Here is a 25577-nt window from a genome sequence, read left to right as displayed (position 1 = left end):
AATCAATTACTAAAACCAAGAGAAAACCTGAACAAACCCTCTAGCTGATTTGCTTGTACCAAAAATTTTAGAAGTCATTGCACCTAAGCAGCATAACCTCATTAGGTTTGCTATAGATAACAATTCTGAGGTACTGGTCAGAAGGGTAATGGTAGCCTAAGTTGTTTTTCAGAAACCTAGAGGTAGCTCCAACTGTTTAAACCACTACCCCTTCACTTGGGCCTGCACAAGTATCCAATGGCTAAGTATTTAACATCAATGGCTGAAAACTCCACCTTCCGGGCATACTAATGCCACCATAATCTTAACACACATCCTGAAGCACCACATAGTTTGATTGCACATCCATATATCACTGATTACTTCACCTTATCTCCAATAACCTTTCCCCATGCCTCAAACCACCATATTTCTTTATCCCATAAATACCTCTAAACCCTATCCACAGCAAAACAGATTTGAGTTTGGGGGCTCCTACCTTCTCATGTTTGGCTGCCTTCTGAATAAACTCTTTTGGAAAACAATGATTAGCATACTTCATAGTATGCAAAACGGGCCTCATTTGATAATATTACCACATGGATCATTCTACCCTCTTCTTCCTGCTTATCTTTAAGGCTCCATTCCTGCAGTGAGAAAGCTGGCACCTACTCATGATCCAGAATCCATTTACTTCATCACCAGAGAATAGTGTTTCTGTACAGTTTATTTTGCCTTTATTCTTACAAATTCCACTTATTTCCAAAATTACTCAGGTCTACACCTCTTCCTCAAAATAACTCCCTTCATATGTTCTTAATGCAGGTACATTGTTTTGTCACATTCTGCATTCCATCCTAGGATGTCTCGATTTGAAACTTACTTATTTGCATACATTAAGGTTTACTCTATGTGCTCTAAATTTCTCTGGGTTTTGACAAATGCATGGTGTCATATCTCAACTAATGAATTACAAAGAATATTTTCACCACTCTAAACACATACATACACATACATAATGATGAAGAAACGTAAAAGGGATATAAGAGCCAACTAAAAGAGTCCCCAACTACCAAAGCTGGAATGCTTTGAAGACAAAGTAGTGTTGGTTAGTACTCATAGTATAAACTAAATATCCATGTCTCCATATGACATAAATATATGTCTAAGCAAGGGGGTGGGAATACAGATCTCCCATGTAAAAGATATTCCACCTACAAGAAAACATAGACAACTCCCCCCTCTTTAAATGTGGGCTGCAAAACTAGGATTCCTTCCAGAGATTACAGTATGGAAAGAAAAATTAGAAGAGTCACTTTACAGGAAGGCAAAGGACACACTCTACCCTAGCAAGATAATTAAGGTCAACAGCAGTGATTTATGTTAAAAGTATAGACGACCTTTTTTGCAATGTGACAATAGTAGCACTTAACTGTGTAGCATCCTTCTCAAGACCTAGAACTTCACTTCAATGACGAGAAAAGAAAAATCTCAGTTAAGGAACATCCTACAAAATACCAATACTTCCCAAAACTGTTCAGATGATCAAAAATAAGGAAAAGATGAAAAACTTATAGCCAAGAAGAGCCTAAGAAAACATGATGGCTAAATGTATGGTATCCTAGATGGGATCCTGGGTCAGAAAAATGAAACTGGGGGAAAAAATAAGGACATATAAATAAATTATATAAATCTAAACCTTTCCTAAAATATGGTTTATTTAAAATATTTAAAGAATGGGAGCAAAAGGTATAGAATCTATGTTCACTAAATGCCGAGCTAATACCAAATCAATTTTTGCATCTCTTGTTCAGATATATAGAATATAGTTAAGCATTAATTTCCTTTGGTTCAAGTTTTTGTTGTATGAAGTTATCATGTAATATTGCAGGAACTAATTAGACATTAAAATATTACACACTGCAACTCAGTGAGACCTTGTTTCAAAATAAAGAATTAAAAAATAGGATTGGGGGTGTCACTCAGGGGTAGAATGCCCCTGGGTCCAATCCCCAGTACTGAAAAAAATATATACATTGAAAATAGGTCTAAATAATGATCAGCATCAATAAATAATTTATCAGCATCAATATGGTCCTAAGAGTTAACCCGAATTAGAAGTTCCTATTTGAGGTAGATGAATCTATGTCAGTCATATCAGCTGACATCTTATTGGCAGGCAAGTGTCAAGAACCTGAATGAATCCTCCTAGCTCACTCAAAGTGCTCTCCTCACATTCTAGACACCTTCAACCTCACTCTATGCCAATTTTTTGTTATTTTATTTGACCTCTGATTGTATCACTTCTCCCTGTCCTTCAGCTACATACTTTCTTCAGCAGAGTTTCATTATGTGAAGCATACATTCTGTTGGTTTTCTCACCCATGCCTGAAGTGACATAAAAATATCTTCCAAATTAGCCACTCTAAAACTTACAGTAAATAGTCCCATTAAATTATTAGAGCATGAAAATCAACCAGAATCTTAATGCCCTAAAGTCCCTTCCAAGTGATAACCATTGGATACTTAGTAAAAATTTAAAAAGAAAAAGAAAAAAGAAAAGCAAGCCAAAACTCCCATAAATATGTTCATGGCATAATCAAGCCTATTGCCCAGAATCCCTCCATAAGAGAAATTCTTTTGAAAATGCCTGTATTCTGAAGAAATTTCCACAAGAAAATGGAAAGAAATTTCTGGGTGTTCCATTAAAAATACTTTGTAATACCATTTTCAGAATATATTTCATTTTTTCATTTATATCACATTTTAGAAATTGGTTCTGTTTCTCTAAGATGTCATTCTGGCTTGAAATTCATAAAATAACTGTTTGACTTATACATCAAAATAAAGTTTTCTTTGGGGATGGAATCTATGGAACTTATTCACTAAGCTGGTTTATTTAGATTTGAGAATCTTATTTTGGGAAAGGAAACATTTAGGATTCAGAGACAGAACTGCTGCTTTTTCCCTCCCTCAACTACGTTTTAGGGATTAAATTGGTTTTCAAGAAAGAAAAAGGCTATTTAGAATGTACTAAAGGTAGGATATTGCTAATCCAAATATCAAGTGACCTAGAAAAGCCTTTATGGCATTAGTGTAAACATCAACCCCTCTTCTTTCCAGCCTGTGTACCTCAAAGTCTAATGAATGACAGAAAATTGCAGTCAATTTCTTCTTAATATTTAACACATTTTTTAGAGGTTTTGCCATCTCATTTAAGTTCAAGTAGCTGGGAAGTATTTTTAATCTATTTTTTCAAAGTTTTCACAGTTCCCGGATCTAGTATATGGATGGTGATAATCACTGAAAATCTGCACATCAAATACAAATGGGCTATCCTTAACTCCCGTTGTAATCGGTTGGGACAAAAGTAGAAGCCCATCTCTCAAGCCTTGGATTACTGAAACCCCAGTGAGTTGGGGTGGTTTCGGCACTGCTGAGCTTCCCTAGAGATATTTGGCTGAGCTTCTCCACTATGTATGCATTTGAGAATCACCTGGGGCCCTCTAAGAGTCTTGATGCTCAGGCTCTACTCCAAATCAATTAGATAATTCTTCTCTGGGCACAGGACCGGGCTTTAGTATTTTCCAGATCCAATTCTAACGTGTAAGCGTAATTTAGGATCACAGGATAACACAGGACTTGGATGAGCAACTCCTAATCTTAACTGATTTTCAAGGAGCTCTTTTATTTTACAACTTTAAGCAAACAATTAGCATAAGAGTAGACCCATCAATATACCAGATAGCATCCTAGACTTAGGACTTTTAATTTACTGGTTTTGTGGAGTTTTTAATTAGAAAGACAAACAACAAGATAAACTATTTACCTTCAGCAAGGAATGTTTTCCTAGTCTACAGTTGATAAAAATACCTCCAACTCTCTTCCTTATAATTGATGAAATAAAAGTCTGTCAATAAATACTCCAATGGTCTCATTTAAAGAAAAAAACACTTCAGTCACATTCCACAAGGAGAATTTTGACCAAACAATGAAGCCACAAGAATAGAAGGCAGAACACACTTGATAGGAGAACCAACTGGAGCTCGCAGCACGCTGCAGAATTCCAATGTCAGCATTTTTCTACCCAAAACAATTTTTAAAACCTCTACAACCACAAGAAGATTTCACTGACGTGAACAAAAAATAAAATAAAATTTGAGTTCAAATTTGTACAAAATGACTTCATATTTTCAATCATCTAATTGGAATATTTCTCTGTCCCCAACCCCTTTACTTCAAAACAGAATCTCTGGTAAGATTTACTTTGTGTAGAGAGATTAGAAGAGAGATTAGAGAGGACCTCTACCCCTCTACCAAAAAAAAAAAAAAAAAGGATGATAAATGAATCCACAAGAAGCTTTGATAGCTGGGAGCTCAGAAAGAGATGTGCCAAAAATTATGCTTGAAATCTTATTCTTTAGAAGGGAAGGAGTTCTGTGAAGTGTCTCTCTCCCTCCCTTTTTTATTTCCTTTCATGACTCATGCAGCATTCCTAAGATTTCAATATAGATACACATGTGCTCTTAAATAACAACCAATAGAGGGTCGGCTTCCACTTAACACCAGCCCTGGCTCTTAAAATCCTGTTTTGAACTATCTTAAAACTCCTATTTTCAAAAGCAGCTTAAAAGTGTCCTCTTATAATGATTTGTAGTTCTGTAGCATTAATTCCATTTCCAAATTTTTAGTTAATGTAAGAAGAAAAGGGAAACTAACCCAACTAGTTCTATTTTTTTAGTCATTTGCCAAACGAGTACTATTGACTGCACTGTCTCCGCCCAGCTCTCCACAAGAATCCAGGGCCGGGACCTCCTTATCAGATACACCCACAGATGGAGATCTTGAAAACATGCTGTGTATCACACCTAACAGTTCTGGTGTAGAAGGGCTGTTCCTTTGAATCTTGCAGACATTTTCTACCAGCTTCCCTTCACAGATATTTCTCCTCCACTTTCTGCATGGAAGCTTTGTTTCTCCCCCTAAGCCTCATCTAAGGTCATGAGAGGTTTGTGTCTTCCAGGTTGAGAAATCTGAACCTCAGATGCTAATGTCTGTGTCGGTCTGTTTCTGCTTCCTTCTCTTCCCAGTTGGTCGCTAGATGAGCTTTCTGTTGTTGTTTTGTTTGGGTATCGAGGCAGGTTTCCTTCCACGGCCTTGTTCCTCTGTCTCCCTCCTGCTTCCCCTCCCTGGCCCAACACTCACCAAGAACCTTTCTTTTTCTCATATTACAACAGCACTGAAGCGACCCCAAGTTTTAAAGAATGGCTGCGATTTGAGCACCTGCATGTGCAGACCAAGCTACTCTATAAAATCAACAATAATATATATATATATATATATATATATATATATATATATATATATATATATATATATATACATATTTTCTAAGGGCTAGGGACTCGCCATAAATACCTGGGGGGAGGATCAGTAACGTTTTTCCCTTTCTTCTACAAAAGTAATCTGTAGAAAAATGTACAGTATCAGCTTAAGCTACCTATTAAAACTGAGCTTACTGACAGTATATAATGTAAATGCACACAAATTCTATTCTTTATATAATCACAGTGATGTGATAAAACACTGGCAGAGAATTTAGTAAGGATGTAAAGATGTTTTTTCTCTTTTTCTCTTTCTCCTATTTTTTCCTTTTGTCCTACTTCTCTCTTTTCTACTCTCTCTTTTCTACTCTTTCTATAATTTTCAAATTTTCTACTGTGAATATTCAGCATTTTTATCATTATAAAAGACTCAACTATTTTTTCCCCTGAAAGGTTCATTCGGCAAGAGGCGGTTTAAACTCTTCTCTGGCACTCACACCAAGCCACCGTCTGGCAGCCAGAGCGGCAACAGCAGATGTGTCATTACCTCATGCCAGAGCTCTGAGGTGTTGAGACTCCCAGGTTAAGAGACAACAGCCAGCCAGTCCTATCCCCACCCCCACCCACCACCTTCCTGGTGGGGAAAGTCGAAACACGCTCACACAGGTCTTGTTTGGTCATGTTGGTTTCACCAATCCTTCACTTTTTCCATGTAAACAGTCACATGATATACAACTTCTGCCAAATAAACTTTATGCAAACTTGAGTCCAATGCAGACCATGGGGAATAAATGGTTGCAGGGAAGTCAGCTTCAGTGTGAGTGTCACTACATGGGGTCTGTCACCCACAACCTCACTCACGCTCTGGAATACCCCTTGCTGAGAGAGTAGGGCTGACACCTTCCAGAAGCTTCTGTAATTCACCCAAGACACTGGCACCACTGTTCTCAAGCAGAAACTCAACTTTTAACTGGAGATCTCAATTTCTAATCAAAGCCAGTTTCCTTTTTCCAGATCCAACCTTTTAGAAGGCGTCTGTGAGAGAGTGAGTAATGGGAGCCTTGATTGCCTTGCTGCTTCAGAAGGCTGAAGCACCTTGGTCTGCCACTGGGATTCCAATATGGCAGCTGAGGCTCACCACCCCTGCCTTCCCCGCAGGCTATCCACTGGCTCCTGCTTGATGATTACTCTCCTCCTTCACAGTATAGCAACTGCTGCTGCCCACTGTTGATTTTAGCTCTGTGTAAAGCTCTGATGTTATTTTTAATCACATTCAGTCCTGTTGACTTGAGCCAAATGGACCCTTTTCTTCCTTCTTTCCTTTAGCACTGGCCCATATCATCTCATTTCCCTCCTTTTCTTCCATTGTCTTGCAATGCTTTGTCCTGTCTTCCATGCTAACTGCCCAGAGTATAAAGAAGCTTCTTCACTCTTCACTGTGACAGCAAAGGATCAGATCCCAGGCCTTCAATGTATAACTCTTCCCTTGGAACAAAACACCAGGCCTTTACAGCATCCGCAGAGAGCAGGACTGCACAAGTGTCATCTACGGTCAACAACTCGCTGGTGGTTTTGAGGCATGGATTTGGTCAAGCTTACCAGCTACTATCTACCCTAAACATTATTCCTTTAATCAACAATTATTTAGGGTCTATAAGCCAAAAGCAAGTGTGATTCTTGATGTTCTGAGGGGTCAATAAGAATAACACAAAGGGAATTTCTTATGGTTTGCCCTGTTCAATATAATAAAATTAAGTAGTCAGTTCCTCAGTGGTAGTGGTCACACATTCCATACTCAATAGACATAGGTAGCTGTTGGCTATTATTCCAGATAGCACAGCTACAGAACATGTCCATCACTACAGAAAGCTCTCCTGGAACAGCACCGATGCAGTTCATGAGACCACGTTGAACTCTCGTCACACAATTTTGCATAGTACGAATCCACAAAGACATCTTTCTCTCACATATTTTATCAGCAGTTCTTCAGAGATTGAATACAAGCACATACAGAATTCAAGAGTTTCGAAGTAGCCTCTGTGAAAGGTGTTTTCCATCCAACCTCTGGCTAATCACCTGACTATAACTCACTGCTTACCCCCCCCTTCTATGTCTTAGAGAGGTTCCTTTAAAGTCTATTATCAATGTTTATGTTGTTGTTGTCATTATTATTATTGTTGTTGCATGAAGTTGAGAGGTTTTTTTAATCCAAGAAATTCAAATGAACAATAGAGCAAATATTAGCACCAGAGGGCTCCTCCCTAGCCCTTTCCATAGCCCTCTGAATTAAAGTCCTTCATAACACTGCTCCTCAGGCACAGTGATGCTATCAGCCAAGTGTTCAGATTGGTTCTGGACCCGGCAGCTGCAGCTTCAGCTCAAGCCTTCTCATCCAGGTAGTACACTACTTGGAGACTGGAGTAAGATTTTAAAGCTGAAATCTAAAATTTAACACTCTTTACAGCCAGCCTCCACTCCCCGTAGCAATTTGTCTTGATAAACATTCTTTGAAGGTAACATTCCCAGGGGCATGATGAAATTTGTAGATGAAACATCCTAGATGCTTGAGTAACAGCTCTGCTCCTGGCTGGCTCTGGGGCCCACAACAATCTATATGGAGACAAGACGTTTGCTTTCCTTTCTCCTTCCTCTGCCTCTCTTTAGGAAGTAAATGAGTCCTCTTCTCTTATGTGGCAGAAATATTAGAGGAGAGCCTATGGCTTAGCATAGGTCTAAGTTTTTGTTCCAGTTTTAGAAGTACCTTAGGCAGGAAAATCAGGCAAAGCCCCCCTGGCCCATGGCCAGGCTACCAGCAACACAGTCAACCGACACTGCGGGTGCTTCCTCCTTGCCTGCTCTGTGCGGCATGATTTCCCAACTGCTGTAACTGCTCTGTCCAGTGTCTGCCAAATGTGCCAGCCACATTCCCCCGGCTCTAGTGAGCCTCTGCATGACCTGGCTCATGGTGCCTCCCAGGCCATCCACCTTCAGTACTCAACTCACCCTGGGCATTGTCCCAGTCTTCCCTGATGGAGCATCAGCCTGAGCACTTGGCCACCTGCCTCCTCTTAAGACGGCTCTGCTTACCTGTGCTCCCAGCTGTTTGAGCTACCTCAGCTTCATTGAACCTGAAGAAACCAACTGAGCAGGTTGGTGGACATCTGCAAGGCATTGAACAGCCCCAGAGATCTTCACAGACCATCCAGGTGCCCAGATAGGGGGTACCTCTGATAGCCCAAGTCACATCCTCACCCCACAATAGCTTCCTTATACGTTGCTCACCTTTAAACAACTCAAATGATAAGTCTGGGGACTTGGATTAGCCTTGAGGAAATAGAAAATGCATGGAGAAGAGATTTGGGGAGGTGCCCCATGGCTAGAATATTTGTGAGCAGATGAGAATTTCCAGGTCCATGGAAGAAACAATGTCTAGCCTGCCAAGGAAGCTTCTGGTCCCTCTGACTGAACATTCACGACAGACCCACACCTCACACAAAATCTAGTCTTTTCCTGAGCTGGGAGCGGGGGAAGTAGATCACATGGATTCAGCTCCAAAGGTCACACTGGATGTCAGTGCAGGAGAGCGGTACACTTGGAGACTCTAGGGCCAGGCAGAATGACATTCTGAGTCTCAATCCCACTGCTTATTCCCTGCTAGTGGCTCAGTTGCTTCCCTGAAACAACACTGGCAGTGCCTACTCCATAGAAATAACAGGTGATTATGACAAACACCAAGCCAGCATTTGGCAAGGCAAAACTACTCAGAAGTGCTTTGTTGATTTTTTAGATTGTGAATGGAGGCCAACCTTTAAAGGCACAGTATCATGACTGGTGCTGAAAAGAAAATTACTTGGATGGGTTTCAAGAAGCAGACAAGGTTCTCAGGAAAGAATATTTTACTAAAACCATATCGCTAAAATGTATTTTACTCTTGTCCACTGTATACCTGGTCAGTGATGCTCCCATGAGTGCAGAGAAAGCAATATTTTGGAACATACCCAAATCTAGGCTGTCTTGACCCTCGTGTTCATTTAGTTGGTCCACCAGGTTTTTGTCACACTAAAAAAGATAGATAGGGTGGCATTTTTTAAATTATACATGTGCTATGTTTAACGTTTGTTTCTTATTTTCGAGCTAGAAAATCAATTTTTGAAAACATCAGCAGAACCATTTTACATGTATCACATCATGTAAACAGAAAACTAGTTTGGATTATAATCAATATTATTTAGGCACTAAAAATATGGAAAATGCTTGTCCAAGTTGAAACACTTATCTGAAAGCTATACATAGATAAAACGCATTATTGGCAAACATCCATAGATATCAAACTTCAAGTACAAATTTGTTTTGGAAAATGCATTCAATCATCTCGAATTTATAGCAACAACTTTGAAAGATAGCTAAATTTGGTCATAAAGTACAGAGATTGAGAATTTGATAAAGGAAATTGAATTTCAAATTGGATTTCAAACACATGCCTGTTTATTTGTGGATATTTTTTCTATTTTTATGACCACAAGATTTTCATTCTACTTTAACTCTGGAGAGAAATACAAAGTAAAAAAAAAAAAAAAATGAGGCCGGGAATCACTCATTACCTTTGTATCCTCCTTTTCAGGCAGTGGTGATCTGGCAGACACCAAATTCTTCATCTCTGCAAAAGGAATAACTCTCATCAGGATCTGATGAAGCTTTTGTTAATTAAAAATAAAATGAAGAAAGAAAAAGAGAAAAAACACGAGATGACAAGTTTATGAGTTGCAGGGAGCCATCTAGAGCAAAGCGCTAGTTAGGATTTTTTTTAACTTTGGCTTCTTAAACATTATCTCTCCCTAGCATATACTGTCTGATCACCTGACTACCAGGCACGCTCATATTGTTTGTGAGATTCAGATACAAACAATCCCGGGAGCTCTCAAATAAAATCCTAGGGAGGGAAAGAGAGATCATTAAATAAATAAATGCCCTTGATTCCAAAGGAAGGCTGTTCACAACAGAAGGCTCTTCAAAACAGTGCAGACTATAACGGCATGGCTCCTACCCACCTAGGGAAATCCCACACGTCTATTTTCTTAACTAACACTGATTTCAGTGTCCCCAAATAACATAATTCATTCTAAAAGAGGTTTGGCTTTTCCTTGCACAGTGCTGACAATAGAGTCTACTGAGCAGTCGAGGCCAGGCTGAGCAGCGACTGGCCACAGGCAACCCTAGACGTCCTCTCTCTGTAAAGGTTTTCTTGGAAACAATGTGGTCATGATGTTCTGGAATGGACAGGAAGGTCTTCCTAAGGAGGAATTTTTTTCCTGGGCTTGACTGATTGTTTCTCTTCCTAAATACTCAGTTGCCGAGAAATGAGAGGCACCACAGTCAAAATAACCACTAGGAGCAAGTGCTGACAACACAAGTAAGGGAATATGGCTGAAAATCTTTAACCTAAATTTGTATGAATATACAACATTGTGAGGCTCCAGGCTCTCTTCTCAAATCTCAGCATCCAGGCGCCTATGGTCCTAATGGATGTGGAGCCTAAGGAGACGCCACAGTTCTCCTAGAAAATGCATTAACTAGACACACCCGACTCTCCTATTAATTTCAGTGGCCTATTGCCTCAAATATCTAAAAGGGTTTACTCAAGATCATTTTATTTCCAGGAGTTTTCATTCATGTTTCTGTTTAGCAAAAGGGTAAAAGCTTCATGTATGTGTCTTTCCAAGACAAATAAGAATAAGAACAAATAACAAAAATAGAGTAATAAAAAAATAAGGCAAGGATGGGGCAGGGAAGCCACAATCCCATTTGTCAGTTTTTTTTTTTAACTACTTAACAAAAACTTTGAAATTGTTTAATATGAAGCAAGGAATACTATATTTATACTCCAAAATAGTATATCACTCTTGATTTCATAATGCACATTAGCTTTCATTATAAAAAATAAAGTAACAGCCAGGTGTGGTGGCGCAGAGGCGGAGACCATTAGAGGCCCTTCACAACTCAGTGAGACCCTGTTTCAAAAAATAAAAAAGACTAAAAATAGGACTGGGGGTGTAACTCGGAGGTATAATGCCCGTGGGTTCCATCCCCAGTACCACACACAAAAAAGTAATGACCTCAATTTTGTGTGATACTGACAAGAGTTCCCACCAGGGGGACCAAGCTGCAGCGGACACACAGCCTGCCTGGGCAGCTCCTCTTTCCAGACCCAGGCCAGCCTTTAATGCACATCCCACACAGAGCCTCCAGGTGGCAGCAGAGTGACATCTGCATTAACCACGACTCCCCCAGAAAGGTCAGAAATGTCAAAACCAGCCAACCTCCCCCTTCAAGAGTCCACTTTTAAGTGCCAGTGTACGAAGCACAGCTAAAGTTTAGTACTTCATCCCACTGCAGTTATGCAGAAAACTGATGTGAAGCACCTGCCAGGGTTTCATTTTGTTTTGAAACTCATGTACCCACATCATAAAAATTGGAGAAATTAACTCTATGTTCAAAAGAATGGAAGTATAATCAGAACCAAAGTTTCAACAGACATATCTGCAGTAGGTAACGAGAGCCAAACTTCTGCCCTTTATAGGATATTTCTCTAAAGTCATCTGAGACTACTCACTCTTAAATGATTGTCACACTGCATCTCTTAAGAATTCTATACATAGAGCATTTATTGAGAAGAAGAGTATATTTTATTCCTGATTGATTATGAAAAAAAAGATGGTATCATCTGTAACCTTGTTTTCAGTATCAAAGGACAGGTTCATAACTGGGAGTTCAGGTTCCTCATTCTCCGCCATCCTACCCTGAAAGGAGGGTAACACGACCATTTTTTCCCCTTATAATCACCTGTGATTTTTTCCCCTTCATTTTAGAGAAAACACTACAACCCGTATTACACGAGTTTCACATAATGTATACACTTAGTTTGAAAAATAACATTCAAATTTATAAAGTCTCTATCCTGAAAAACTGTTTTAAAGTTTGTGACAATATGCAGACTCAGGATAATAACATATCTTTAATTAATCTAGGACTAAACAGAACTATATCTTAGAGGTTTTAAAGAATTTGGCACTCATTCTACCAGGGTTTAATTAAATTGCTGCAGGAGAGTTTCTGCTAAATTAGTAGGATCCATTTACACTAACCCACTGAACCACCCAATGTTCAGTGCAATCAAACCACTCGTTGCTATAGCAACCTTCAGCAGATAATGGTATCAGTAACTCTAGCTATTCTGTCTTCCAGGCCTATTAATCTTGCCTTCAATGCCCACCCAGAAGGATGGATTACCCCTCTAAATCAGACTTACCAAACTTGATAAACATGTTTTTTTTTAACAGCCAAACTATCATAAAACAAGAGATAATCTCTAATACTTATGTTCACTAATGACATAGCACTAGCAAACAGGATTTTTTAATCAGGGTTAAGTAGCTGTAAGATTAATATCAATTCTCATTAAGAAAATTTGCCAAAAAAAAAAAAATCCCAACACTGTGTACAAGTTTTACTGTCTCCTTTTGTAAACGGAGACCAGAGTCTTTGGTGTAAGCAAAGAAAAAGCTTACACCAAAAATACCGGATACCCCATACTTTTCGTTAATTGCCTTTAGTTATTCCATCCAACTACTCCCCAAGGAAGGAGGACTATAAGAGTCATAATCAAAGCCAGCTAGACCACCAGTGCTGCCTTGCCCAGCCTTAGGTTCAACCATCTAAGTCCACACCTGGCTTAGATCTGCAGGGCAACATCAAGAGCCCAGTTGGAAAACAATGGCCAAGCTCTCCATTTGCCCTGCCTGCCTCACAAAGGCCAAGAAAATCCCCTGATGGTGTTTAAAGTTGGCCCTGGGTCCCCCTCTCATAATACATGGCGAGCAGTTGATGGTCTTTGAGTGAATGGTTTTCTCTCCATAGGTTGTGAATTCTAGGAGAACTGGAGCCAAATTGATTTTGACCCAGCACTTTTGTCCCCTGCTTAGCACATTCTAGGTACTGAAGAAATAAATGCTTCTCTCCCCCACCTGTACCTGCATGGCCCAAAATATATATATATATATATATATATATATATATATATATATATATACAGCTGACCACATGTGGTGGATCATTAAGCAAACTGTGGATCAGGACAGAGAAGGGAAAGTTGTTTGGGTTTTTGAATGAATAATTCAAACACTTTCAATACTAGCACTATGGTATTATAATTTCCAATCCTAGCACTGTTTTATTACACCTATCATTGTTTTGTTATGGATCAGATAGCAGAGCACTTCCCCTTGTTCCTCCCGCCCTTTCCACTGTCATTCCAAAGCCACCCACTGCCCGCCAGCTGTGCATTGACGTTTCACTGGAAACCACTTCACCTCCACCTACTGCCGCCATGTTTTAACCCAGCGCACACATTCAATTCACAACTGCCAGATACATAAAGTGGCAATGGGAATGAGCACTCTCAATCCAGCAACGATTACAACGCTTTGCACTTCTATTTCAACATCCCAGTTGCTCCTTTTTCCTAAAAGTGAGAATACTAATGAGAACTTTCATTCTGCCTGCCAAGGGTATATATGGACCAAGAGAAATAAGGAGGCACTTATCTACTGAAGCATCAAAAGGAGCATTTTCACCCCAGAGTGCCAAGATGCCAGCCAATTTGACAAGCTCTGCTGGTCCCTATGGTCCCTACGCAACTGCAGCTGCAAGAAAAGATACCAAGACATCCCTGCCCTCAAGCAACTCCAAAATGAATTTTGGAGTATAGTGTTTATACTTATACTCTGAATTATTTTGAAAAGAATTTAAGATGTTTGCTTGAAATACAGTTTTGTAAATTTAAATTACTTTCAATACTTGTTTTAAGCCACAACAGTTATTATTACAAGAAAACTTGAAGATCAATATACACACACCACTGAATTTAATTTTAGCATATACCCCATGCATAGGTATATAAGAGAGGTATATGCCAAACGTATACCAAAATTTAATTTATAAATTTAATTTATAAATTTTAATTTATAAATTTTTGTATAAATTTACAAATTTATACAAAATATGTATAAACGATACATATATATAGCTTTATTGAGGTGTAATTCATTCACACTCTGTACAATTCACCCATTTAACACATGCAGTGCAATTGGTTTTCATATCTTCAGAGCTATGAAAACCATGACCACAGTCAATTTCAGAACATTTTCATCACCTCAACAAGAAACCCCACATCCATTATCTCATGTCTCCCCAACCACCCACCACACACCTCCTGCAACCCAGCCCTAGGTAACCACTAATCTGTTTCCTGTCTCCATGGATTTGCCTATTCAGGACATTTTATATAAATGAAATCACAAGATGTGGTCTTGTGTGATTGGCTTCTCTCACTTAGCATAATGATTCCAAGTCTTAGCCATGTTGTAATACTGTGTCAGTACTTCAGTACTTGAGAGGCTGAGACAGTAAGATCACAGGTTCAAGACCAGTCTCAGCAACTCAGAGAGACTCTCACTAACCAAGTGAGACCTTGTTTCTAAAGTAAACAGTGAGATAGGACTTGGGATGTAGTTTAGAGGTAGAATGCCTCTCAGTTCAATCCCTAGGTACTACAACAACAGTAATAAAAATAATGATCTCTATCTATCCATATACATCCATACCACATTTTGTTTACTCCTCAGATGTCTGTGTGTTTCCACAACAATCTTGCTATAAACATTCATGCAGATTTTTATGTAGATATATATTTTCATTTATTTTGAGTATATACTTAGGAGTATAGTTGAATATATACCTAGAAGTGTATCATTGTTGTCATATGATAATTCTATGCTTAATATATCTTGTATGGATTTTTACATCTCCTATGCATCCTCACCCCAGTAAATCTCAAAGTAAATAATTGAGTTACGGGGGGAAAACGATACACTCAGCCCCCAAATTTGGTTTCAATTATCAATTAAGCAAAAGCTCCAAGTCATTGTATTTCAAAGTGAAATCGGGGTATGCTTTTTTTCTAATTTAATCAACTGCTTCAGTAAGATGAGGCAAATCATCTTTCAAAGATACAAAATTCGATTTTCTTTTAGAATTGCTTTCATGTTCTCCAGACTTCAAACTTAGGTTCTACTTCAATTCAAGAAAGAAACAAATATAGGCTACATGTTCAGTTAAGCTCATTTCAACTCCATTAGAATCATTAGCTGAGTTTAACACTCATCTCTTCTCTCCAGATTGCTGATTTGACCCAGCTGGAACACAGGCTCCACATCAGACAGGAACCAAATCTGTTGCCTCTAGGTGAGCTCTAAGGAGCCTCTGAACCAGAAGCCTCCGAACCTCACACATGAGGTAGTTCAACCCAATGAACTCTCCAATTTTTTTGTTGTTTAATTTTTTATATTCTTTTACTTTTTTATTTTATGAACTTTCCAATTCTTTCCAGTTCAAGCCACGATCCTTTAATTCTATGATAAACAAGAAGGTGAGGAGGAGAATTTTTATGTTTATGAGAAAATGCTGATATTATTTTAATAATATACAAAATGAGCAGCAGATTAGCTTGATATCCTACTTTATCCTTCATATTTTAACAGTAAGAAAAAAAGTTGTTCTTCTTAGGAGAAGAGGACTGGAAAAGCCAGTCTTTAAAGAAAATGTAAAAAAGCCTAAACTGCTCTGTAAAATAAAAGAAATAACAACAAATTACTTCCTGAGGTGTGTGTGTGTGTGTGTGTGTGTGTGTGTGTGTGTGTGTCTATTTTTTTTGACATAATTGTATATATTTAGAGATCACAGTGTCACAATTTAATGGAAGTATACAATGTATAATAGCTTCTCCATCATTTCTTTGAGGAGCCTACAAATTCATCTCATCCAGTGTTCATAAAATATGTAAGTTGTCATAACTATAGTCACCCTGCTATGCTGTAGAACACTAGAATTTATTCTTGCTGTGTAACTATATTGATACCCATTATCCAACCTCCCTCCAGTTTCCCTCTCTCTCTCTCCTTCACAGCCTCTAGTGATCACTGTTCTATTCTCTGCTTCTTTGAGGCCAACTTCTTTAAACTTCTATAACTCAAAATGTGGTATTTGCCATTTTGTGTCTGACTTTTAAAATTGTGTTGAAAATGCCAAAATATCCTTCTTCTAAATGCATGAGGCTAGTCACAGTGTTAGACAGATACTTCATGCAAGGGAATAGAACACACTTGTGCCTTCAACTGAGTAATCTCCTTCCAGAACAGCTTCCCAAGTACTGTCCTCAGTCCTCAACACGTCAGTTCACAGCTGCCCTAGCTTTCAGAAGCTATAACTTGATAATATATTGGAACCACATATAATAATTCTAAAAATCACTGAGAAATTTAAAATAAGAAATCTATCCAGGTATGGTGGCACATGCCTGTAATCCCAGTACTTGGGAAGCTGAGACAAGAGGATCACAGGTTTGAGGACAGATTAAGCAACTAGTGAAATTTTCATCAACCCAGTGGAACCCTGTCTTCAAATAAAAACAAAATAGGTCTAGGATTGTAGCTCAGAGATAGAATGCCCCTGGGTTCAATCCCCAGTGGAAGGAAGGAAGGAAGGAAGGAAGGAAGGAAAGAAAGAAAGAAAGAAAGAAAGAAAGAAAGAAAGAAAGAAAGAAAGAGAAAGAAAGAGACGGAGGGAAAGAGAGAAAGAGGGAAAAAGGAAGGAGGGAAAGAAAAAAAGAGAGAGAAATCTATCAACCTAGGTGTCAATCAACAGATGAATGGATTGCAAAATTATGGGATACACACACAATGGAATTCTATTCAGCCATAAAAAAGAACAAAATTATGTCATTAGCAGGAAAATGGACTGGGGGATATTATGCTAACTGAGATTAATCACACAAAGAGTGAAAGGTCCAATGTTTTCCCTCATATGTGGAAGCTAGGGAGAAATTGGGATACAGAAGGGACTCTAGACAAAGGAGGAGAAACCCTAGTGGGGTGATGGAAAGGGATTAATGGCTTAAGGAAACACCAATAGACAGGATGTACATATACAAATTATCAATGCTAATCCCAATGTCCTGCACAGAGAGGGAGTAGGGTGGGACCTGGTGGAGGCTCACCAAATGTTATGTGCATGTATGTCTCTAACACTCCAAACTCCATCATAATATATGACTACAATCCACCAATAATAAAAGACAAAATAAAATAAGTAAAATAAAAAATATTGGGAAGAAAATTAGGTGTAGATTTTAAAAAAAAACCCTCTTGTTTTCCTCTAATGCTTCATAGAAAAATATTTAATTGTGTTCTTTACCTAATCTCAAATTTTTTCTTTCTTTCATTTTTATTGGTGCATTATAGTCATACATACTAATGGGATACAAGATGGTAGAGGCATACATGCACACATCACTTATTTAGCCTTTCCCCAATTCCCACCCCCCAAAATGGGCAAGTAAACTAAATAGACAAATCACAATAGAAGAAATTCAAATGGCCATTAAAAGTATGAAAAAATATTCAACATCATTAGCAATCAGAGAGATGAAAATCAAAACTAATGTCAATCATTCAAAACACAAACAACAAATGCTAGTGAGGATGTGGAGAAGTAGGAACTCTAACACATTGTTGGTGGGACTGCAAATTAGTGCAAACACTTTGGAAACCTGTATGGAGGATCCTCAGAAGAATGGGAATGAACCTACCATATGATCCAGCAATACCACTTTTGGGTAACTACCAAAAGGATGGAAACCAAACTACCAGACTAACGCATGCGTATCTAAGTTCATAGCTGTACAATTTACATTGCCAAACAATGGAACCAACCAAGATGTCCATCAACAGTTGAATGGATTACAAAACTATGGGACATGTACACAATGCAATTTTACTCGGTCATAAAGAAGAACAAAATTATGCCATTTGCAAGGAAATGGATGGACCTGGAGAACATTATGCTAAGTGAAATTAGTCAGTCACAGAAAATTTAAAAATCGATGCTCTCCCTAATATGTGAAGCTAGGGAGAAAAAGGGTCATAGGAAGAATTCTAGACGAGGAAGTAGAAAACATAGATAAGCAAATAAGGCCTTAGCTGAGGGGTGTGGGAGGAGGGAAGAGGGAAATTCCCAAATGTACATGATGTAATTCATAAAACATATCAAAGTCAATCAATAAGTCATAGGAAATATTTAAATAAGGAGAATCCAGCACTCAACCCCCTCTGGATCTCACAAACCAAAGTTCACAAGAAAGTGCTACAACTCTATCTAAAGGATATTCAGTTGAAAATTCTGTTGACCTTTAGTCCGTGCAACACGAATGCCCTGATATCTAAAAACATATACCTTTACCATCAAACTTGTTATAGGCATGTATTGCTCTCAGAATTGAACCCCATGCATTAAGCATCCACCTTGTTAGATACTAGGGAAGATGCTCTACACATATTTTTTTCCATTTCAATCTTACTATAAAGCATTAAATGACATCTCCACAACCACCACCTGCCACCATTATCAAAAAAAAGCAAACACAACCAAGTAATGTTCAATGTGTGTGTGCTCAAGAGCCCATTCATGGCAAAGGTGAGGCCTTAGCAGAGTCTGCTTGTTGCTGGCATGTGTCATCAAGACAAGCCTGTGCAGGCAATTCACACACACATCTCCTAGTCACAAGGTCTTGAGACAGATTACTATTTGGAATGGACCTCATTTTTTGGCAGATTCTAATGCTTAAACTTTATCCATCACACAAAGGCTGGACTAGAAGTCCAAACACTAAATACACTGCCCTTCTGTTACATGAGACTGGCTGGGATGCTGTGCAGTGGGTAAGTGCGTGGACTCCTAACCCTTCTTCTGACTGCCTGGGCAAGCTGTGTCATCTCAGGCAAGTTATATAACCTCCTGATGATGCTGCTTCCTCCAGAATACAATGAAAAAGACTCCTGGCTTCCTGAAATGTTCCTCCCCTCAACCGCTGGTATGTGTGCTCCATGAGTGTACACACTTCACACAGCTCACAACTGTATGCCTAGCGCTAGAACAGTGTCTGGCCCATTGAAGCTACTAACAAATGCTTAGGGGAACAAATAAAAGTAGACTCCTTGAGAGCAGGGTGTTTTCTCGTTGCCTTTTTGTGGTGACTGCTATATTTGCCAGTTCCTGGAACATAGCCTGATACAAAGTGGGCACTCATGAAACACTTACTGCATGGACCAGTAAAGGCACCTACAGGATTCGTGTCCACCCAGACTGTGTCGTGTTTGGATCTGCGGCCTCTCCTGCAGTTCCACACAGGATCACATCTGAATCTGCTGCCTCGGCCCTGAAGGAAACGACTTTGTCCTCTTTTGTGACTGAGAATCATGATGCAATTCCCACTTCCTATTTCCTTGTTAATGAAAATATGGGAGGTAATTTATGAGGAGGAACTAACAAAGTTATAAACGAGTGACACAAAAGTGGAGACAGCATATCACACAGTTCTTTTTTTAACTAAAAAAGAATAAAAAAGAAACTGGATTCATCTAGTAATAAGTGGTATTGTAATGGTTCTCAGCTTGCTTTATAGACAAAAGACTCTAGGCAGGCAGTGGCCTCCCAAAATACATTTGATAAATATACCCTGTCTGCATATAGAGAAATATTAAATTGAATCCCATCAATATGTAGATTTAGTATGTGTTAATTTTTTTTTTTTTTGCGGGTCTGGGGATGGAACCCAGAGGCATTTGACCTCCGAGCTACACCCCCTGCCCAATTTTTTATTCTTTATTTTGAAACCGGGTCTCACTGAGTTGCAGAGGGCCTCACTAATTAGCTGAGGCTGTCCGCGAACTGCGATCCTCCGGTCTCTGCCTCCCAAATGCTGGGATTACAAGCGTGCGCCACCACGCCCGGCTAGTATGTGTTAATTTTAAAAAAGAGAATTGTAAGCATGTTGGGAGGCATGGAAGGTCTTGAATATTCAAGATGATTATAAGTAGCTTGAAAAATGCTTCCTGCAATGTTTCCATTGTGATATTACTCTATCAATGAATGCTGAGGACCAGGTGACAGTGAGGAGGGATGAAGTGTGTCTCTCGAGGAGAGGTCAGGAGGAGTAGTTGCAGCATCCTTCTCCAAAGTGTCTTCCACAGACCACTTCCATGGGATGCTGAGATCTACACAAAGGGGCTTCTTTGGCGATCCGCCAAGTCGAAGGTCTACTAGGTTAGACAGGTTTGCATATGTTCACTGTTTCTTGACTTATTAGAACCTATGAAACATTAAGTGATTTTTGGATCCCCAACATAGAGTTTCCTATACATCATTTTCTACTGATTTGGCCAAACAATTCTTATTTTTCAGAACATCTAAGACTAGCATTTTGCACACTGCATTTTAGGAAATTCTAGAATAGAGAAATGAAATAAGGATAAGAAGGCAAGGGGGGAAATTGAGCTGGTTTGTTCTAAAATAATAAATACTAAAAATTAGCATATTAATCTGAGCATGTGAAAAGTAAAATGACTGTGGGGCCATTTAATTAATTCCAGAAAACTTCCTTTGTTCTGCAAATGCAATTATAATCATGAAATTATAAAAATGTAATTCGTTCATAGGAATAATAATAAAATCATTTAGCACACTCACAAAGACAGCAGAGTTAATTCCCAGGCTAAAGTAATAAACTATTATGGCTATAGATAGAAGCTTAGAGTCTCCCCCTATACCAAATGCCCCGGAAGGAAGAGAAAAGGACAATCTATTTTTTAAAGTCTTCTAGCAGATCTCGAAGAACAAGTTTGTTTTAGGGCTGGTGGGGGAGTAAGTTTTTATGCTCAAAATGTTTTGTTCTTCCAGCTGAGTCTCCTGCAGGCTCATAAATGGCAAAAACTAACTGAATATTTTCACTTTAGTTGAATACTGCCCTCTGCTGGAATGTACACACAGTTCCTAATATTCCTTCCAGGGTAGATAAATGAAAAAGTATTCTCTAGAAGTTCTATAAAATATACACATTTTCCAGGAGTGGTGGCACATCTCAGTACTTGGGAGGCTGAGACAGGCAGATTGCAGGTTCAAAGCCAGTCTCCATAATGTAGCAAGGCTCTCAGAAACCTAGTGAGACCCTATTTCCAAATAAAGAAATAAAATCGGGCTGAGGGCATAGCTTAGAGACAGAATGCCTCTGGGTTCAATTCCCAATACCAAAAATATAAAGTAAAATACACACATTAATCATTTTTAGCTAGAGGGCTTGGGTTTCTACCCAAACTCCTTTGGCTTGGTAATTTCAGTCCTCTTCCCTTGCTGCTCCATAAATCGATCAAATTCCACCTATTTAAAATGAGTACATATTTTTGTGGCAATCCTGCTTCCTGTAAAGTCCATCCCACCTAGGGACACAGTGAGGGATGGAGGAGTCATCCTCCTTCCTCACCCAATCAGACCTTACACCTTCAGGAGAGGACTTGGCTGTCCCTGGCTCCCATCTCATTATACTCCTGCAGGGCAACCCCTCTGCTGCATTAATGACAGCTGCTCCCTGGCTGGTCCCCTACCATCCCCTTGGTCCCTCAAATCCATTCTCTATACACACACCAGAGTGACCTTTCTAAAACAATATTCTAATCTAATTGCTTCAAACAGTTCCTAGAGCCATCAGGGAGGAGTACCTGCTCTTTGCCTCTTGCATAAGGCCTGCTGATCTACCTGCCTCTCAAGTACATGTTCCTGGCACCACCAACACACACACACACACACACACACACACACACACACACTCACATACACATACACATACGCGTGCATGCACACATGTGCTCACATACCCCTACAGTCTAGGCCTGCAGAATGGTCTACATGTTCCCCAGTGCATCATCTGTTTCAGGACTCTGTGCTGCATGTATTTCCAATACTGAAATTCCCTCAGCTCACAGCTCAAGGTCACCTCTTCCAGGAAGCTTCATCAGCCAACTGCCTCACACCGTCAGTCTTCAGCATACTCAGAGTACCACTTGCAAACGACTTCAGAAACATTTATCATACTCTTTGGGAGAGCTTGTTATCCTGCCCCAACTCCAAACTGTAATCCCCTCAAGCACATGAACTCAGAATTTAAATACTGATTTTTTATACTTTTATTGGTGCATTATAGTCTCACATCATAATATAGGTCACAGCGATACTGACTTTCGTGCACACAGCACTTGGTGAGTAAGCTTTCCCACTTCATTTTGTTCTCAATTCATTTGAAGGAGGATTATAGAGGAAGAAAGATATACAAGATTATCTAAAAAAAATTAGAAGCTGACTTATAAAACAAAGTAGAGGCTTAAATAAGAAATAAGGATAATATAAAATGTAGTGAGCAGTGCCCCAGACATTTGCAATTGGCAAGCCAGAAACTTAGCTTCAAGGTTTTTATCAGTCAACTAGAGGTAAGGGACCTGATTTTAGAGCAGTAAGGCGAAGCCAGCGGTCCCCACAAGAGACTAGGAAGAAGTTTCTCATCCTAGTCTTCAAGGACAAATCATGAAGTAATACACCAACTCCTTGGGCAGGCAAGAACTGTGGCTTCCTCAAGACAGCCGCAGCCTCGCCCAGACAGCAGCAAGGCAGCTCCACTAGGCCCCGCGGAGGTGGCGCGGACAGGAGCGCAGATGATCAGGCTCAACCTAGGGGCAGGTGCAGAGTGGACAGACCACACAGACTTTCAGAAACTCACCACAAATGCTCCTCCTTGAGGAGCTGTCTAACCAACATAGGGCAAGGAGATTAAGATTACAGTACCTGACAAACACTTGGAATGCAACCATTCTGTGATGCCAGCTGGAAGCAGCATTGAAGGTATTAACCATTTGGTAATGGTGGTGGGTAGGAACAAAGACTATGCCTGGCTTTCCCCCCCTAACTATAGCATCTAGCCTGATCCTTCTCAGCCCTATCAGTCCAATGTCCTTTTACATTACCAGATACTTCATAGTGGTCCTTCACTATCCTGAAATTAAATTAATAATGTAACTCTACCTCTTCAAATATGTGGCCTTATCTTCACATACAATTTCAAAAAACTGAAGTCAATATAATACCCTAAAAAAGGAAGCAAGAGGAAAGCAGCTGATAATAAGATACTATGTATTTAAACACACAGAGAGCTCTCTCTCCTTAGCAACCCTAGAAGACACAGTAATGTGGTCAGATTGTTACTAGATTCTCCCTGGTTTCAGAATGCATTCCAGATAAATACAGGAATGAATAAAAACAGACGTAAGACTGCTTCTAAAATAAACCCTTGTGTTTATTATGAAGACTTACAGATTTGTATAGGGAAAAAAAGAAAGGATATGAACTGCAGGACTGTGTGTCCTAAGAAACTGCCAAGTTGGAGAAAATGAAAGATGATGTTCCTGCAGGTGAGCTGGGACCATGTACAAGGGTGGCACCAGCATGATTCTATTTGATATGATGTGGCTTTCAGAATAGTGATCATGTATTATAAAAATTTCTCTCTATGTGAACTCTCACCATTAGAATTATGCATTTAGTCTTAGAACTAGCTGTATGACTCTTAGTCACAGACAGATGCCTCAAATCTTAATGAGCATCCAGCAGCCTTGAACCCTCACCTCTAAATGCTAGTGGTGCTGCCCACACCTTGTATCAATACATCTTCATGATTTCCAAAGCATCCCCTGGTCCACTGGACCAGCCCAGAGGAGGAGCTCCACAAAGGTTGGATGAACAAAGGAATAAGTGATCAAGGGTAGGAATGAATGAATGAGCCAAGCTTTGGAATTAAGAGAACGAGCTATTCATATCCAGAGAGTGCTATGATCAGAAAGGTGAGGACCTGGCCCAGCACCTGCAAACAGCTCTTTGGTGAATATTACTGGAATAAAAAGTGGAAACAAACAGTAGGCTGCCTTTGACACTGTGAGCAAACCCAGAGCTTTGTTGTATCCCATGACCCCAGAGTTCGCCTCAAGCCTCTTGCCTCATGCCTCCCTCGCCATACACTTTAATAGACTCATTAGCTAGCGAGTCCTCTACTTTCTGGGTTGCACAGGTGGAACAGGAGCAGGTATACCTTCTTCGGTATCTGTAGGTCGGCAGGGCACAGCTGGTCTTTCCTCTGGCTTGGCTTTTTGCTCAAGAGCCTAAAAAATAAAGGGGAAAAAATTGCTGAAAATTATTTGAGGCTTCTGTTATGCAACAAAGAGACATCATAAATCCCAATGGTGAATCTCAGAGCTGAGAAGGGTGGGAAAGAAAGATGTGGGTAAAACTGTTGGGAGAACACAGAGCCGGTGCCCCCAGAGAGAAGACAAAGAAACCCAGAGGCAGGCACCAAAACTGTCCCTGATACCAATCTGCTTCTGCAGGTTACAACCACCAAAAGGCCCTCAAGAATGTGATGCATGAAACAGAAAGAGAACAGAGAATCTTAAGACCATCATAAGGGCCACTGGTTTGTGCATCTGCCCACCCAGAGCCACCCACATGTCTACTGTAAGGCACAGGGCTGTTGGAGGATGGCAGTGAGGACAGTAACACAATCACAGGGAGGACCGAGGATGACCAGAGTCAGAAAAGGATGCCTTGAGCTGCAAGCTGACACACACCAGTGCAGCCAGCCGTGGCCCAAGCTGCCTTCTTGGGACCATCTGGATTTTCTTTTCAGATACATTCCCCATAGCCAGTGAAAATGTGAAGAAATACTGAATTACTTGTTGATGTGCCAAATGGTAAAACAGCTCAAAATTGCATTAGCACATGTTTCAAAATAAATCTTGGGCCGCCTTGGTGGGTAACCACACAACAGACACAGACCCCTGAATCCTGCCAGGCAGGTTATTAAGCCTAGTGAATTGAGTACCTCATTCGTTGACCATTTTGGATCTGCATCCTGAGGCTGAGCAAAAAGAACATGAAAATACACACAATTTGCTGAGCCACAAAGGAGGGGGAAGTATCTGGTCACATGCCTCCATGGACTCCTAATTGTACCAGCCCTCTTCCAGGACACGGCATTCTTCTCTCTTCCAGGGCCCTCATGGAATTAAGGGAAAAACCAGTCAAGTCTATGCTGGGACTTACTGAGAAATCGGCAGCAGAAGGACCTGGGGCTAGAGGAGGGGTCATCATTCCAAGGCCTGAGACAATCACCTGATTCACACATTTACCTGGAGTCAGACTTGATCTTGAATCCCGTGTATCTTTTTTTTTTTTTTTTTTTTTTTAGTACTGGGGATGGAACCCAGGAGCATTCTACCTCCGAGCCAT

The 25577-nt window shown here is 39.8% G+C and overlaps 1 protein-coding gene across 1 annotated transcript in view; it reads right to left on the bottom strand.

The window, feature by feature from the left end:
• ARHGEF28 (Rho guanine nucleotide exchange factor 28) overlaps positions 1-25577 on the bottom strand; it is a gene marked incomplete at both ends in the record, with an annotated part of 271821 nt that overhangs the window by 135701 nt on the left and 110543 nt on the right. Inside the window, 3 exons of the mRNA XM_080715727.1 lie at positions 9302-9362; positions 9905-9960; positions 24382-24451. Coding sequence (XP_080571853.1) covers positions 9302-9362; positions 9905-9960; positions 24382-24451 — 187 coding nt within the window. The remainder of the gene's footprint in view (positions 1-9301; positions 9363-9904; positions 9961-24381; positions 24452-25577) is intronic.

The sequence above is a fragment of the Muscardinus avellanarius genome, assembly GCF_963383645.1.
Source record: "Muscardinus avellanarius genome assembly, chromosome: 1".
In the NCBI taxonomy this organism is placed as follows: domain Eukaryota; kingdom Metazoa; phylum Chordata; class Mammalia; order Rodentia; family Gliridae; genus Muscardinus; species Muscardinus avellanarius.
The sequence above is the reverse complement of the archived record's forward strand: the minus strand, read 5'-3'. Positions and strand labels throughout refer to the sequence as shown.